The sequence below is a fragment of the Nelumbo nucifera genome, chromosome 4 (assembly GCF_055504915.1).
Source record: "Nelumbo nucifera cultivar China Antique chromosome 4, China Antique-T2T, whole genome shotgun sequence".
Taxonomy (NCBI): Eukaryota; Viridiplantae; Streptophyta; class Magnoliopsida; order Proteales; family Nelumbonaceae; genus Nelumbo; species Nelumbo nucifera.
In genome coordinates, this window is record NC_142652.1 from 59,017,916 (window position 1) to 59,036,273 (window position 18,358).

Here is an 18,358-nt window from a genome sequence, read left to right on the forward strand (position 1 = left end):
CTATCTATTCCTTTCAATTGAGTCAAAAGTTTGCTTTGTATCGACTTGTTTTGTTCAAGGCTACATCGAATGTTTGTTCTTTGGTCTCTTGGTCTATAAATACCTATATTTTGACTTTTGACTGAATGGTGCAGGGGAAGTTGATTGAAATTCACTTTAGTGAAACTGGGAAAATTTCTGGTGCCAAAATTCAGACTTGTAAGATCACTTGTTTCCAGCTCGAGTTGACAATGTTTCCTTTATTCTTTCTATTGAAAATGATATTGACCTTTAGTTTCATGTTTGTTCTACTCCTGCCTAATTGGTCGTTTTCCATGCAGTTTTACTTGAAAAGGTATTTCCTCTTGCAAATTGTTATATCAATAATGTGTTGTCTAATGTTTTTGTATCTTCATTAATTCAATTACATGTGTTTTGAGCAGTCAAGAGTGGTTCAGTGTGCAGAGGGAGAAAGATCATATCATATATTTTATCAGCTTTGTGCTGGAGCTCCTCAAGCACTTAGAGGTATCCTATCAAAATCTTATGGTTTTTGATATGATTCATGAAATCGTGAATTCCACGAGTTTCAACTTGATTCTTATGTCTGAATCCTTTTCTTTAAAAATCTTACTATTATTTTTGAATAATCATCATCATCCATGCCTTATCCCAACTATATGATGTCAGCTACGCTAATCTTGTTTCGCCAATCTGTTCTGTTTAATTCCCTATCTGTAGTTAAATTATTGCTGCTTAAATCATTTCTTACTACTTCTACCCATGACCTTTTTGGTCTATCCCTTGCTGTTCTAGTCCCTTCAACTTGTAAGAAATCAGTTCTTACGTGATTTTTCTTTGAATCCATCTTACAGTTTATATGGTGTGTGTGATTCAAATGAATTCAGTTAAGAATTAGTTCTCTACTTTGTCATTTTTTGTTTCTATTTAGTTTTGTCAAGGGAAACGTTTTTTTAAAGCCCTTATCTGGAAAATGATTTTATTTTCCAAAAAACAAAAAAAAAACTAGAAAATGATTTATTTAGATTATTTAGCACTCTTTAGAAACAATATCGAGTTCATCATATGTAGGTTAAAGAGTTGTAAAATCTCTTTTTCTTAGACGTCTAGTGTAAAAGTGGTAAACTCTCTTTTTTTTGGTACATAGATAGTGGATATGAACTAAAAGTAGGAAAGATCACTTTTAACTTTCAAAAAAAGGATCACTTTTCTATATAATAATATAATAATATAATAATATCTATTTTTATTTTTTTGACAAGTTTGTAAAAAACAGAAATAACAATGTATGATATGATCTATTATTTCATTATTTGATTTGATTAAACTTTACAATTTAGGGTTAATTACTTAAAGTACTCCTGAACTATCTGACAAATACTTAACAACCCCTGGAATTTAAAAACCTACTTAAAGTGCCCTTATAGAATGATGTAATATGATACATACTACTCCTCCATTAATTATTTGTCAGATTCCATTTACATGTGACACATTTAATTTTTCAAAAACCCAAATTTCCCTCACCAGACCAGTCCCCACTGACCTTACCTCTATCAATAACAAACCGAATTTGTTCTTGCATTTAATAGACTGCCAATTTGGGTCAGATATGGTTGGAAAGGCACAAAGGTCTATGTTACCAGCTCCAATGACAGCACTAGGCATTCACCACCATTAGGCTGAGGCAACTTCCCGTTGACACTTGCAGCGGTTGAGCTCAGTCCGTCCAATCATCCTAACTCAATTGTGTAGACAGTCCCCCAGGCTGATGTGTTCCAATTCAACCAATGAAATCAAGTTTAAGGAACACATAGCTTTGCCCTTTTCTTCTCTAAACTGCTCTTCTGAAACTAGACTCCCTTATTATTTTAGAATAAGAGAAATCACTTATCAGTGGTATATTCATTGAATATTGCAGAGGAGGTTATGTTCACCAGACACACGCAGTGGAGATTCATGGGGCGGTGGTAGTATTGTTTATGGACATTACTATGTAACAGATACTCCTGGTGTTGGTTGTCCCATTTTCCGGAGGCAGATGTTGACTAATCTGCAGTTTGTTGAATCCCAAACAACCAAGGAGAGAGAGGATATGTGAAGGGAGTGGTGACTTACATTCTCAGTTCAGGATTTGGTTTAGTTGCATGTTGTTGGTTAATTGCATTTTCTATCTTCCTCCTTTGGTTATTCTTTGTGTGATTTTCCTGTTTATTTTTTGTGTTCCCATTGATCTCAACTACTTGTATTAGATAAAGGGGGAGTTTTCAAATTGGAATGAACTGAATGGAGGGGGAATAGAAATAGAAATGGTTGGATTTGAGTGAAGATCCCATCTCATTCTATCTCATTTTCAAGTCTCTGGAGCCCAGATCCAAGATTCAAGTCCTAGTTATCTTAGGCTTGAGTAATCAAAAGTATGAATTCACCGCATTACGTACTTTAATGACTTCCAGAACTTTGAATGGAATGAGATAAAAGAGAAAAAGTACAAGTGAAAGCAGAAGACATATGGACCGTCAACCTATGTAGATACAATGAGACAATTAAGAAAGAAATGAATAAATTCAAAAGAAATAGAGCATGGTGCAAAATAATAAATGGGATAAAACAAAAAGTAGCAAAGAAAGAGATAACCACAGAGATAGATAGAATCAGAGAATCTTCAAATAACATGATTAAAAAAAGAATTGTCAGTATTGACCAATAGGCTTACAGGGACCTAGCTGCAGCACAATGCTAAAGAAAAGTGTTAATGGCTAGTTAGGTTATTGGTGGAAAGCGCTCCATTGCTATCAACAGAGGTGGGGAGGAGACCAATGGCAGGCAATGTAAGAGAGTGATCGGGCAATGACTAATAGGGGGATTCGATGAGAATGGTGGTACTCTGTTCTTAGATGCAGAAAGCAAAGTCAGAAGTGAATGTAGAAGGTGGGATGAGAAAGAAGAAGAAGACAGAGGAAGAGGATCTAGTGCAGGCCGTCCTTTGATTCTTCTCTCTTCATTGCAATTGGTTGGGAATGTGGATTCTGGTGTGGTATATTTTGAAAACTTGAAGAGAAGGCAAAAAGAGTTGTTCTTACATATTTTGAAAATTGAAGAATAATTATGGACAATATAGTCTTTTTGTCTAATTTAATGGCAAGACATAACGGAAAGTGAATTTCCAAAAGTTCAGGGGTTCAGGGGTATTTTAAGTAGGTTTTTAAATTCCAGGTGTCTTTAAGTATTTGTCAGATAGTCCGGGTGTACTTTAAGTAATTACCCATACAATTTATGATACATTATGATTTGAAGAACATTTTGTATGTATTGTATACTGTTGGAAGCACTCTATGCTGTATTTTATTTCTTTGTATTGCTTCACTTTGAAAGGAATCTAAAATACTCTGAACTGTTCTTTCAAATTGTCGAAGGAAATAATACATTTTTTATGTCACACTTCCTAGGTTTCCATTTTTCAAGATAACATTCTGGTGCTGGTAGGATGTCTCTCCTGCAAAAGTGCAAATATAACTTGGACCAACTATGACTAAATCAAGTTTTGGGGAAACCCTGGTTATATGTTTGACTGAGCCAACTCTGATGTGTGATGTGTCTCCATATTCTACCTTTGTGAAGAAAACAATGATAATAAAGTAAAGCATAAATAGTCATAACTCCTACATCTATAAATAATGCCGACTGAAGTAGGCTTATGTTAATGATGGCACAAGTGATGTGAAGGTTTCATGATACAGTACTAGTTGGCTTTAGGTCTATATCCATAAGGCAAACATAGTGTCCACATTCCCCCACAACTATAGTAGTTTCCCTCTATGCAAGCCTATGGACTCTTGGTCCATATGCAAACCTACTCTCCAGACCTAAAGCAGAGGAGACACTAAAGGGAGAATATTTGTAGGCAAGTTCCAAAGGGATATGATTAAGAATATTTTTGGTTTGTACAGAGGCAATTTAACTTTCTATTTGGCCTCTTTAATATCACTATTCTATAAAATTTAATGGATTGTTGGATATCTCAGAAATTTTGAAACTCTCATCCAGTAAGATTCTATTTATATGTCACTAATTACATTAACATTCTTTTGCATATTCTTTTTCACTCTCTACTGCAGAAAAATTGCATTTGAAGAAGGCAAGTGAATATAAATATTTGAAACAAAGCAATTGTTTTTCTATTCCTGGGGTTGATGATGCTGAACGTTTTCGCATTGTTATGGTACTTTGACTTATAACCTGCATCTTCTAACTTCTAAAATCAGCAATTTTTGTTTAATTCTTGTGTGCTGTTGTCTTGATAACATTAATGTCACTCTTTCCAGGAAGCTCTCTATATTGTTCACATTAGCAAAGAGGATCAAAATAGTGTATTTGCAATGCTTGCTGCTGTCTTGTGGTTGGGTAATATCTCCTTTACTGTAATTGACAATGAAAACCATGTTGAAGCAGTGGTTGACGAAGGTAAGAAGTTTCTGGAAGCTAGTTCAGGCAAAGTTCCAATGTCAAAAGTTACAATAAATTGTACTGGTATATATATGCATAATGGGATGTAACTTTATTAGAGTTAAGTATGATTGCAAATATATGGGATTGATGGTTCAAGAACTATTCTCTCTCCAAACCTGTGCACACTTACCTTCTCTTTTTTTCTCTTCTTTCTTCTTTTTTCCCTCTATGGATTGACCCTTTCAGTATAGTTGGTATAAAAGCAGAATTTGTTACTTGTCAAGATTTAAGAGATAGAGAGAAGAGTAGAAGAGAGAGTTGCATCATTATCATCATCTAACCCTTGCCCCAACTATACGGGGTTGGCTACATGAATTCTATTTTGCCATTACATTCCGTTCAGTTAACAAATGTAGCCAACCCCATTTGTTACTTGTCAAGATTTAAGAGATAGAGAGAAGAGTAGAAGAGAGAGTTGCATCATTATCATGATCTAACCCTTGCCCCAACTATATGGGGTTAGCTACATGAATTCTATTTTTCCATTACATTCCGTTCAGTGGCATATCCATTGTTAAATTATAGTAGCTCAAGTCATTTCTTATTACTTCCACCCAAGTCCTTTTTGGTCTGCCCCTAGTTCTTCTAGCCCTTTCAACTTGTAACAGATCACTTTTTCTAATAGGTTCTGTAGATGGTATTCTCTGCACATGACCAAACTATCTCAATATTCTCTCTCATTTTATTACCTATTGGAGCTATTCCTAGGTTCCTTTGTATGACTTCACTTCTAATCCTGTCTTTTCTAGTTTTACCACACATCCATCTAAGCATTCAAAGAGAGCCATAACATAATGAGAGAAAACTTATGTATATGATAAAATCACTCACTATGCCTTTTATTAGGAAATTTTAGAACCAGTAACAATGACCAAACTAGCCCTGCATCCCAAACAATCCATATTCACAACAGGATATAGGTTCTTTTTATCTGCTGTTTTCTGCAATCTTTGCACCGTACTGGAATCAGCAGCCTGTAGGGATAGAGATAACATCACTAGGGATACATTCAGCCTCTGCTCAACTTGAAGCAAAAAGCATTCTGGTAGAGTAGGATTTATGGTCTTTGCTTTTCATGCAGAACCAAATCATTGATCAAGTTTTTTTTTTCCCTTTTTTTTGGATTTTATGGTTTATAGTTTGAAAGAAAACAAATATTTACTGCCTAATCCATGCTATATTACACAGATACATCAAAGACATAGTGAGACATGGTATTGGATGAAATTTACACTAAAATTTGAAATTTCTCACATTATTTGTCAACCTTGTGTTTGTTATCAGGGTATCATAGTTTCCATGTTGTTCTTTCTCTCCTTTTTTGATCTAGTCCACTTTGGTCATGTTTTAGAGGAGACAAAGTAGATGAACTAGGAGAAATTTCAGGTGGTAAGATTTCTAGTGAAGTTAGGATCTATTTGATTTGTTTTGTGGTTCAGGAGGTCTGTGATACGTTTTAAGGACTAGCATGTCTTTTCCACTTCAGTTGCTGTATCAGTTTAGTCACCTGAGTAGATTTCTAGTGGTGGAAATGTGTATCCTAACAAGGACACAAGGTCAGCTAGTGCTTTGTTAGGTTAGGATTAGGAATTTCAGGAATTGAATAACAAGGAGCACCCTAGGTAATAAACTGAATTTAAAAATTATTACTGTTAGGTTGGGTGGTACAAATTTCTTGAATATAACAATATATCATGAAATTGTGAATGTAGGAAGTTTGGAAATCTAACTGGAAGAGTGCATGTTTCATATTTCTGATACCAATGGACATTTCACCGTGTAGAGATGGGGAAATTTCAGAGATATTTCGCTAACTTGCTAAGATATTTGGAAAATCTAAAAGTTAGGGAAGTTTTTTAGAAACATGGAATCAGTTAATAAACCTTTAGGGAATTGTTAGAAGTATAATTGCTCAATTAAGGCTCAAAAAACCACATCAAAGAACTGTATAAATGAAATAGGAGAAAGTTAAGAGACATTAATAGGCATTTTTATCTTTGTCTCCTTTTTAGTCTTTTAGCCATCTTCTCTTCATTAAGTATTTCATTTACTTCCCACTTTGATATTTGTTTTTTTTTTTGTTATTATATGTTTTGATTAGATTAAGAATCCTCTTTTGTAATTACATGCATTTTTCTTTCTTTTGAATTATATTGACTTGGTAAGTGAATCATATAAAAATAATAAGCCAATTATCCTATCAGCAATTCCTCCATTGGTTCTTTTAGGAAAAGATTTTAAGCAAATTATACTGATTTAAGGGGAATATCAGAAAAGCTTTTATAATATTCTAAAAATTTAAACCTTAATATATTATCAATAAAATTTGGAATATCGTCAACATATTGGTAAAATATCAGAGATATTAGGAAAGAAATGATTCCTGGAAAATTGCATATTGCGCGACCTAGCAAAATGGAGAGATTTCGGGGAAATTTCACTGCATATCACACATCTTACGAACTATGGAAGCATGCAAGCTCACACAACTAAGGATTAGGATCCTACTATGACAAAAAGGAACGAAAGTATTCTTAGCAAGTTAGCATTATGTTGTGGTTTCTTTATTCTATGCATCTACAATCAGCTAAGGTTTGTGATTCCTTGATATTAGCACATTCATTGTTCCTCAAATTTTGTATGGAGTTATGGATACATTCTTAGCAAAAATTATTACAAGAATATACCACCTTTGACAAGATATTTCAGATTTTCCCCACTGGGACAAAATCTTAGCATCTTATTTCTCTACTCTTTAAGAGATATGGAAAGATCTGGATCATTATCAAGCATGGTTTTCAAAACCGGACTGGACTGGATGGTTGGACCGGAAAAACTGGGAACCAGTTAGGTGACCGGTTTCGTTTTTCCCAAAAAACTGTTGATTTTGGTCAGCAAATCGCTGACCCGAGCGTTTAACCGTTCGAATGGTTTTGACCGTTTTTTGTTTTTTTGTCAGAATGGGCCGACCATTTGGTTCGAACGATCGGACCGTTCGACTTGGGAACCGGACCCCTGACCGGTTCGTTCTCTGGGTCGGTTTTAAAAACCTTGTTATCAAGTTATAATTTAGAAATATATTGAGGATGCTGAATTATATTCTAATCTCAATGAACAATATCATGTCATGCGTATAAACCCATTTCAAATATGAAGGGCCTGAATGTACCTAATAGTAGTGATAACAAAGTATCTAGCATAGTAGCATGGCTTGCTTGATTTTGAAAATTGAGTATCATTGTTACATAGGCACCATATTTTGAGTACTTGCTGAATTAGAATAACTAAGAAAATGATTTTGCTTTTAACATGCACCATATGTTATTGGTATTTTGTTGTTGCTCATTTGGAGTTCCAAATGATGGAAAAATTTTATTTTCAGGTCTAAATGTTGTTGCCAAATTAATTGGATGCAATGTGGGGGAATTAAAGTTAGCTTTATCAACTCGCAAAATGAGAGTTGGCAATGATAATATTGTCCAAAAGCTTACACTATCTCAGGTAACAAGAATTCTATGGAGAAGGTCTATTTGATCTGTCTTGCACAAAGTGGTCTAGCAATGGAAGAAGTAAGCATGAACTGTGCCAAGGGACTAGTTCCTCCAGTCAAATGGTTCCTTAATAGGAAACTGTTTGCTATATACGTGATCATGCATTCTAAGAATTCCTGATCTTGAATGCACATCATTTTTTAATCTTGACCTTAAAAATATGTGATAAAGTGGTTGGTAGGACCAACCAATCAGGCTTAAAACTTGGAGGAGACCATCTAAAAGGGTCTCACCCTTGTGCATAAGCATCACAAGTACCACTTTATGCATCGATGGATTCTTGCAAGTGTCTGTATACTTTTTTCTTATATAGTAGGTATAAATTTCTCTAACTAGTTCCTATTTTTTAGGCAATTGACACCAGAGATGCATTGGCTAAATCACTCTATGCTTGTTTGTTTGACTGGCTGGTTGAACGAATAAACACATCATTAGAAGTAAGCAAGCGGCGTACAGGAAGATTCATCAGCATTCTTGATATTTATGGCTTTGAATCATTTGATGTGAGTTCATGTATTTTTTATGTTGATTATTTTTTAATGTATAAAGGTATTTATTCAAAGTATGATTTTCTTTTACCCTTTCTTTTTTCTTGCAGAAAAATAGTTTTGAGCAGTTTTGCATAAATTATGCCAATGAAAGATTGCAACAACACTTTAACCGCCATTTATTCAAGTTAGAGCAGGAGGTAAGCAGTATGGTTCTTTGTTTTATATTGACTGGTGAATGGTGATCTGCATCTAATCACGAAGTTTGTTGTTTTTTAAGTAGAGATATACTTCAAAGAGTTCCTACAGAAGAAAAAATACCAGTACTCATTACACTGGAGTGGTTTGATCTTTATAAAAGCTACAATGTTTTTACTCCAAAAGATGCTTTCTCATGTTACAGAACAACAGTGGCAATGGTAGGGCATATATGGTTAAATTATGAATGCTAATCTAAATTTTTCTTTCAGGAATACATCCAAGATGGCATTGACTGGGCAAAGGTTGAATTTGAAGACAACCAAGATTGTCTAAATCTTTTTGAGAAGGTGAGTAGCTAATTAATGATTACTTGTATAGAAATAATGCCATTGATTGGTCTAATAAGTGTATTGATGGATTCTTTTATTATAATAGGACTATGTAGTACTTAGTGAGGAGTGAATATGAGCTTTTCTTCAAGTTTGTGAGAAAGAAAAGTAGTATCATTCCATTATCCATAGTGTCTCCATGTACCTGTTTACAGACACATCACAGCAGATATGTGGCTGACTGCATTCTTTTGTTAAGAACTGTGTTTTCAGTTGTTACAGAGTGTTTCTAGATCTTCTCTGCTACCTACAAATATCAGAAAGTGTGATTTATCACACCAATACCGTATGTGAATTTATAGCCGTCCACAAATTTTTGTAGCTATTGAAATTTCTAATTTGACCTACTGGTTTTGAATAGAAAGACATGGTTATTTGGGTAGAGATATGTTACAAGAATACTGAGATAAAGGAGGACATGAAGATGGTAAATAACAGAATTAAGGACTCCATTGATACTATCTAATGAAGATTTTATAGTAAAGTAAGATAGAAGGAGAAACTAAAGAATTAATACGAGGAGGAAAACAGTTAAACAACCAAGGCTGGACAAATTACAAAATTACAACAGAAATAGATGAGTTTGCATGGTAGTCACTAATAAGTAAATGAATATGATGAGTTTGCATTGTATCTTTATTTTATCATTACTTCATGTCATCTATTTACCCATGGGGAAAGGGGTAAGCAATGAACTTGGATTGAAGAGAGAGTAAGTTTATAAGATCATACATTTTGTTTGTGATAATTCTTGTCATTTCATTTGAAGTTTTTCTATTGAATACCTGGATATTTCTAGTTCAGTGTTGTAATATTTCCCCTCCTTGAATTTTTATGCAGAAACCATTGGGATTACTGTCTCTATTGGATGAGGAATCAACTTTTCCAAATGGAACGGACTTGACATTTGCCAACAAGCTTAAGCAGCACCTGAATTCTAATTCCTGTTTCAGAGGAGAAAGAGACAAAGCTTTCACTGTCATTCATTATGCGGGGGAGGTTGTCATCTTATCTATAACTGACCCTGTTTTCATTTTTTTTTTGTGAGGAAATCTAAGGTACATATCAGATAGACAATGAGAACTGTTACATATTACAACGAATGTAGCAGAACACCTAATGAAGTAGCAATGAATTGCATTGGGTTGAATATAGTAGAGATCTTGCTGACTCAAAAAATCTGTAAAAGAAAAGATGTTTTCTTGAAGAAGAAGAAGAGAAAAGAAGAAGAAGAAGAGGAAGAGGTTTGAGTGAGAAAAGAGAGCTCTTAATCTGGCCACCCCCTTCACTAGTATTTATATTAAAAATATAAAGTGGTGTACAATGACAAATATGCCCTTATAGGGTGGCAAGCATCGAAAACTGCATAAAACACTTAAAAGGCAATCAACAAAGGGCCCAACAAGAGTGCTGTGGTCCCCACTTCCTATCTAAACAATAAACATATAAAAGATTACTGCTAAATCTGCACAAAACTGATTAAATCCTCAACAAATATATAGATGCCATGTTGAATCCAACTCATTAAATAATCAAGTTGATAAATGATATCCAAGACCAACAAATTTCTACTCAGCCATGTAAAGTTTGGTCTCTATCAAGCCATTACCACTCAGATTGAAGCATGCTTCTGAAACGTGATTCTTTTTATTAAAACCACATTTGGTTGCAAAGAAAATGGGATGCAACAAAAGAGAAATAGAAAAGTGAGAATGAATGAACTAAATTGCTTTTTGTTTTTTGGTTTTTTCTTTGTTCATAAAAACAAATGTGAATGTTGACAAAGCAACAACTGTCATCTTCATTTTCATCATTCAAGCCTTATCCCAACTATATGGAGTTGGCCAACTATCAGAAAAAGAGAAACTATATGGGGTTGGATACATGACAAGGAAACAACCAACCTTTTCTTTTGTTTGGCATTCCTAAAAGGCCTGGGTGGGAGAGTGAGGACCACATTTCTTTCCTCACACATCTCTCTTTCCCTCTATTTCAACCTTTTGGGAGAGAATAAGAGTGCAACCAAAAGAAAATTTAACCATGGAAAGTCATTTTCTTTTAGATTTTTCTTCCTATTATTCCATTTTGTTTGCAAATAAATGCAGCATAGTTGATTTGGAATATGTTGACCTAGGTCTTTAACTCAAATGTGCTTTGTTCATGGAAATTTTGGGCTTCAAGCTAACTAATGAGTAATGACCTAGACTTCTTCAGGAATAACTTTATCCTAGAGTTTAATAGGTAATGAAAATTATTCAATGATTTATAATTTCAGTGATCAACACTCATCAATGATCATCTGGTTGGTTTGGTACAAGCCCAAATTTAACTTGATATTAAATTTTATTTTTGAAGTCCAATGATCATCTGGTTGGTTTTCTAGAATTCCCACTTAGTAAATTTCCCCCTAATTTAGTTCATGCTACATCAATACAAAATGTATGAAAACTAATGTACTTTTGATCATTACAACTAACTAAAGCAGATAAAGTGCACAATTTGAAGCTTATTATAATTATTGAAATGTCTTCAATAAAGAAGTATTAATCATTCTATGAATTTTCACTTTGTATTCATCTTGCTGATAATTTACCCAATTATTGTCCAAATTTCATGATTCTGATCCCAATGGAAAGCCTAGGCTAGTATTTTACCAGTTTCCAAGAGAGGCACCTAAACATTGATGTGGGCCCCACAGCTGTGGTCCCACTCTGTCCGTAGGGTAGAATGTATTTAGTCACAGCTGTGGTTATTTTGCTATTCTGTTATTTCTAGTTTCAGTTTTATATTGTTTGTTATTTGTTAGCAGCTATGATGTAAACACCAAGGGCAGATATGTCCTTTCATGTAACTAGCATAACCTATATATATTAACTTAAAGTGGCGGCGGCAGAATATTGACATTCTGTTCTTCTCAAAATTTGTGTTCTACTGCTCTTTCACTACTCTTTCTTCTACTTCTTCTTCACTTTCTCTTCTCATCGAATCTGAAATCTCTTAGTGGTCAAGACTGAATAGCAGTCTTGAAAACCTACATGGTATCAGAGCCAAGTTAGGGTTTTTCATGTGAGTCTAATACCAGCCGACTACATGAGAATTCCCTAGGACTGAAAGCTGAAAAGGAGGAGTTCGCAGACTAATTCTTGGAGATCGCCAGAGGTGCTAGCAGCTGTTGGAAACTTGCTAGGGTTGCAGAGTGTTGATGGTCAGGAAGGATCAGAGAAGACTAGGGTTTAGGTAACCCTAGAAGGCAGCGAACTAATTTTTCCTTGTAAGTTGTTTACTTTTAAGAGAAGTTCTATCAGAGAAGATAGGTTGGACCTATCTAGAGGGAAAGGCCGAACCATTCTAGTTTTTTCTCTCTTCGATTCACTAGGGTTTTATAGCAAACCCTAGCCGAACTGTGTTTCTCTCTACTCTAGGGTTTGAAAGTGATCCGCGGCAAGCCCTAGTGTTTGACTGAACCCTGTGATTTACCTAGAGCTACTCCTAAGTTTATTGGTAGGTCCGATCAGATTCTAGGGTTTCTTATTAACCCTACTGCAAGCTCATCTATACAGTTTGGACTGTGCGACTGAATTGCTTCCTTTCAGGACTGATTAAAACTTTACTGCAAGCTCATCTATATAGTTTGGACTGTGCAACTGAATTGCTTCCTTTCAGGATTGATTAAAACCCTAACTTTCTCTAGCATTTCAGTTTTTTTTTAAAGCTGTTCTCAGAGTTCAAGGGAGTTAGAGATCTACGGACAGCTACTGCTGTGTTGGCTAGTTGGTTTCAGATCAGAATTATTTCGGTTTTGTGCACATACACTGAGAATACAGATCAGGTCTATACTGTTTTGATTGTGATTGGTGATTCAAGTGCTATTTTGAGACTTGACAGAAATGGAGTCTAAAATTCAGGCAGAAGGCAGTCTTGGGAACATCAGTTATGGTGGTATTTCTGAGATGGGTGGTCAGATTACGACCGTAAAGTTTGATGGATCAAACTATTTGGAATGGGCCCAATCAGCCATGATCGCTATTGGTGGAAGAGGTAAATTAGGGTACCTCCTGGGAGATATGAAAGAACCTTCCAAGGGAGACCCGACATATACCAAGTGGATGCAAGAAAACTACTTGGTTATGACATGGCTGTGTAATTCTATGCAGCCTCATATTAGCCAGAATTTTTTGTGGGCAAAGACAGCTAAGGAGATATGGGATGTTATGAAAGAAACTTACTCCCAACTCCTTAATGTTGCCAGAGCATATGAATTGAAATGTGAAGTGAACACCCTTAAACAAGGAGAGAAACCGGTGTCGGTCTACTTCTCTACCTTGAAGTCCCTGTGGCACGAGATTGATCACTTAGAGACTCTTGAGTGGGAGAGTCCCAAAGATGCTCAGACCCATAGAAAGCACATCGAGACAAACAGAGTGTTTGAGTTCCTGGCGGGACTGAACTTAGAATATGATATTGTGAGGCAACAGATTTTGACTAGAGACAGTGTGACTCTCTCTCTGGCTTACTCATTTGTACACAGTGAAGAGACCAGAAGGAAGGTTATGATGCAACCCACATCAGCCTTTGTAGCGGCTACACCAAAATCAGGGGGTGATTCAGAGAAGGACAGGAGGAAGGAAGACAATAAGGATGTAGTATGTGAACATTGTAAGAAACCCAAACATACAAAAGAGACATGTTGGAAACTGCATCCCCACTTGGTTCCTGCGAAGTTAAGAAACAAGAAGGGCACTGCTCATGTAGCCATGAACACTGATTTAGCATCCTCATCTGGCACAAAAGGAACATCTTTGGAAACCTTAGCTGCAGTTCGGGCTGCCCTAATACAGCTAGAAAAGGAGGTTGGAAATTCAGCTCAGCCACCGCAGCCTCCATCAGCCCCTGTCACATCTGACTTCGCCCATTCAGGTACTCGAGCTTCAGCCTATCATGCCTCAGCTCCAGGTACTACTGAACCTTGTTGGGTAATAGACTTAAGTGCATCAGATCACATGACTAGCTTGCCTTCATTGTTTACTACTTACCATTTGTCTTCTGGTAGGGATAAGGTATCTATTGTTGATGTCTCCCTGGTTCCTATTTCTAGGAAGGGTGACATCAAGCTTTCAGATACTATCTCCCTATCATCTGTTTTGCATGTTCCTAAGCTTGATACTAACCTTCTTTCAGTCAGTAGTATTACCAAGCATATGAACTGCTCAGTAACCTTCTTCCCTAACCGATGTGTTTTTCAGGATTTGGAGACGCAAAAGGTGATTGGGACTGGCCGTGAGACGAATGGGATCTATCTGCTCGGGGAGCGGTTCCGTCAGGGAGAGTCAGTAGAGAAGTTGTCTTTTGTTTCTCAGAGTGTGAGTCCGGTTATGCCAAAGCATAACCGATTAGGTCATTTGTCTTTTCGATCTTTATAGAGTCTGTTTCCTACTTTATTTGAGTCTATTGAGTTGTCTCAGCTACAGTGTGAAAGTTGTGAGTTTGCTAAGCATTGTAGAAAGCCTTATTTCTTGAGTAATAAAAGGAGTGAAATTCTTTTGATATTGTGCATACTGACGTTTGGGGGCCTTATCATATCCCTTCCATGGGTGGGTACAGATATTTTTTGTTATTTGTTGATGACCATACCCGTTTTTCTTGGGTTTATCTCATGCGTTCACGAGATGAGGTACCTTCCCTGACCCAAAATTTTCACCAAATGATCCTAACCCAGTTTGATGCCAAGATCAAAGTTCTCAGATCCGATAACGCAAAGGAATACTTTGCTAAATCATTGACATCTTATCTTCTTCATCATGGGGTTATCCACCAGAGCTCTTGCCCTCATACACCTCAGCAGAATGGAGTTGCCGAAAGGAAGAATAGGCACATTTTGGTTCGATAGATTCAGACTAGCACTTGTGAAGTTTGGATATGTACAGGCTTAGTCAGATCATACCCTATTCATCAAGAGGGTGAAGTCCTCTTTGACACTATTGACCGTATATGTTGATGATATTGTGGTCACAGAGAATGATAGCCATGAGATTGAGTCTCTTAAATAGCTTCTTCACCAAGAATTTGAGGTGAAGGACCTTGGTGTACTTCAGTATTTTTTGGGTATTGAGGTTGCTAGATCCAAACAAGGGATCTTTATATCTCAGAGGAAATATGTCCTAGACCTATTGGCAGAAACTGGAAAGTTAGGTGTCAAGCCTGTAGATACACCAATTGAACAGAATCACAGGATTAGTGCCGAGAGTGGGGAGCTTCTTGAAGACAAAGTTATGTTCCAGCAACTGGTAGGAAAGCTCCTATATCTCTGCCTCACTCGGCCAGATATTACTTATGCTGTTAGTGTTGTCAGCCAGTACATGCATTCTCCTAGAACCACACATCTTCTTGCGGCAGAAAGAATCTTAGCCTACTTGAAGAGATGCCCAGGTAAGGGTATACTTTTCAAGAACAACAATCACATGAAGGTGGAGGTCTATACTGATGCAGATTGGGCTGGGAGTGTTGATGACAGAAGGTCTACCTCAGGATATTGTGCCCTTGTGGGAGGAAACCTTTTCTCCTGGAGAATAAGAAACAAAGTGTTGTCTCCCGGTCAAGTGCTGAAGCAGAATACAGGTCCATGGCCAATGGAGTGGCTGAAATCCTATGGCTAAGATCTCTACTTGAGGAGTTGGGTATTGAGTATGAGAAGCCCCTGATGTTGTACTGTGATAATCAAGCCGCTATTAATATAGCACATAATCTAGTACAGCATGACAGAACCAAACACATTGAAGTTGACCGCCATTTTGTGCGAGAGAGGGTCTCATCTCAAGAAGTATGCCTCCCTTACATCACATCCAGTATGCAACTAGCAGACATCCTCACTAAAGCCGTATCAAGAAAGAAGCTAGAGGCGGATCTATCCAAGTTGGGAATGATGAACATATACTCCCAACTTGAGGGGGAGTGTAGAGAACATTGATGTGGGCCCCACAGCTGTGGTCCCACTCTGTCCGTAGGGTAGAATGTATTTAGTCACAGCTGTGGTTATTTTGCTATTCTGTTATTTCTAGTTTCAGTTTTATATTGTTTGTTATTTGTTAGCAGTTATGATGTAAACACCAAGGGCAGATATGTCCTTTCATGTAACTAGCATAACCTATATATATTAACTTAAGTGGCGGCGGCAGAATATTGACATTCTTTTCTTCTCCTCAAAATCTGTGTTCTACTGCTCTTTCACCACTCTTTCTTCTACTTCTTCACTTTCTCTTCTCATCGAACCTGAAATCTCTTAGTGGTCAAGACTGAATAGTAGTCTTGAAAACCTACACATTCAAAAATATGTACTTCCCAAAATAAAGTCATGGGATTGGAGGGAGGGACCATGGGAGAAAAATGAATCAAATCTTGCAGTCAACTCCAGCACTTGTATATTAATCATAGCTTAGATACAAGGGTCACACACTTAAAATAAATGAAAAGATCATACTGCCTCTCTTTAGTAAACTCCTCAATAAAAGATTAAACTACCCTCTGATGAGGCCATAAAAAAGAAAGAAAGAAAGAAAGAAAGAAAATGTGAATGTATTCTGTTTTGCATGTTTTTGTAATAGGATCCCAAATTGTTGTTTTTGGGTAGCTTTGTTGACAGTTTGGGTCCAGGGGTATTTTCGTCATTTTATAAATCAGATTCTGGTCAGGGGCAGTTGAGTGCACTTCTGTTGGGTTTTGGTCTCTCGGGTCTTTTTGTAACAAAAGTTATCTTTTGGGGGTTCATTGAAATTAGTTTTGTTCTTAAGGAATTGCTTGTGAGTGGGAAACATTCTAGGGGCTTATGTGTAAATATTTTAATTGGCTTCTCCAGCAAGCCATTGGGTCTTATAAAAGAGAAGGGGGCTGTTTCTGAAGGGTCTTTTTGGTTCTTTCTCTCTTGTTTGAGCTGTAGCTCAGCCCCAGCTTGGGTATTCAAGTATTGGGAGCTTGGGTTTTGAGGAGTCGATCCATTGTGGCACCTTCCAATCTCTCTAGCGCTGCATGTCCGCGCGGGAGGCCAGCTTGCTGCCATCATTACTATAGTGGAACTGTTCTAGGAGTAGTTTTACTTGAGGTTCAGGTCTGAAATCCCCAAAAATCCAACTTGTTTTGTTGTTTTCAGCTTGGTATTGTAGAGGAGATGGGCCGAATGGCCCATAGGCTGTCATTCTATGTTATGTTTTGTTTATGTTTTTTTCTCTGTAATGGGCCTTATTCTGGGCTCATACTCCTATATACTCTGTCTTTGTAATTTCTTGCCCATCCAAGGGCTTCTCTGTAATATTTCAAAGATTAACTTAATAAAATGATTTAGAGTGTTAGAGGGAGGTTAAGTTCGAACCTCTCTTCTCTAACTCTCTCATTGCCGCTAGCTCTCTCTCTCTCAACTTCTTAATCTTCTTTTGTACTCTGTCTTTGTAATTTCTTGCCCATCCAAGGGCCTCTCTGTAATATTTCAAAGATTAACTTAATAAAATGATTTAGAGTGTTAGAGGGAGGTTAAGTTCGAACCTCTCTTCTCTAACTCTCTCATTGCCGCTAGCTCTCTCTCTCTCTCAACTTCTTAATCTTCTTTTGTTCATTTTTCTGGTTTTGCATCTAATCTCAAGCAGTTCTATACTTCAAGAGGACTGTTTTCAACTTGGTATCAGAGCAAGTCAGAGCTGGGCGTGACCCTCATGTGGTTCTAGTCTAGCCAATTGCATGAGGATGTTCTAGGGCTGGAAGTTTAAAGTCATTTGCCTGGTTCTTGGAGGTCATTGGAGGGTGCCCAAGTCTCTACACACTTGGAGAATAGTTCGGTGACCAGGAAGAATTAGAGAGCAAGGTGTTCGGCCCATCTCCTCTACAGGTATATTTTGTGCTTATTGGTGTATACTTGAAGTGTTGCATGTAATTTGTTTTTTTGTCCACATCAAGTGGTATTAGGGCAACCTTGGGTTTGCTTCAAAGTTCATCTCCTTGTGTTTTGCTATATTATTATGGCTGCAAGGGGTGGACGTAGTAGGGGTGGTAGAAGAGCACAACATGTCACTGTAGAGGTTTTTCAAGAGGCTATAAGAGAACGACAAGAACAGATTGAGCATCTTGCTCAACTTGTAGCTCAAAATGCTGCTAGGGATGGTGACGTAGCAAGTGATTTGGGGCTAGGAAGAAGAAGACAAGCTCGTAGAGTTGATGAACAACCCACTAACATTATTAG

General features: G+C 36.8%; 1 protein-coding gene across 2 annotated transcripts in view; it reads left to right on the forward strand.

Annotated features, from left to right (window-relative positions):
• LOC104613371 (myosin-1-like) overlaps window positions 1-18,358 on the forward strand; it is a 54,073-nt gene that overhangs the window by 17,889 nt on the left and 17,826 nt on the right. For both annotated transcript variants that reach the window (XM_010281148.3, XM_088903447.1), the window contains exons 7-16: window positions 135-198; window positions 321-334; window positions 423-507; window positions 4,119-4,222; window positions 4,326-4,464; window positions 7,892-8,010; window positions 8,411-8,563; window positions 8,659-8,748; window positions 9,019-9,096; window positions 9,979-10,137. In XM_010281148.3, coding sequence (XP_010279450.2) covers window positions 135-198; window positions 321-334; window positions 423-507; window positions 4,119-4,222; window positions 4,326-4,464; window positions 7,892-8,010; window positions 8,411-8,563; window positions 8,659-8,748; window positions 9,019-9,096; window positions 9,979-10,137 — 1,005 coding nt within the window. The remainder of the gene's footprint in view (window positions 1-134; window positions 199-320; window positions 335-422; window positions 508-4,118; window positions 4,223-4,325; window positions 4,465-7,891; window positions 8,011-8,410; window positions 8,564-8,658; window positions 8,749-9,018; window positions 9,097-9,978; window positions 10,138-18,358) is intronic.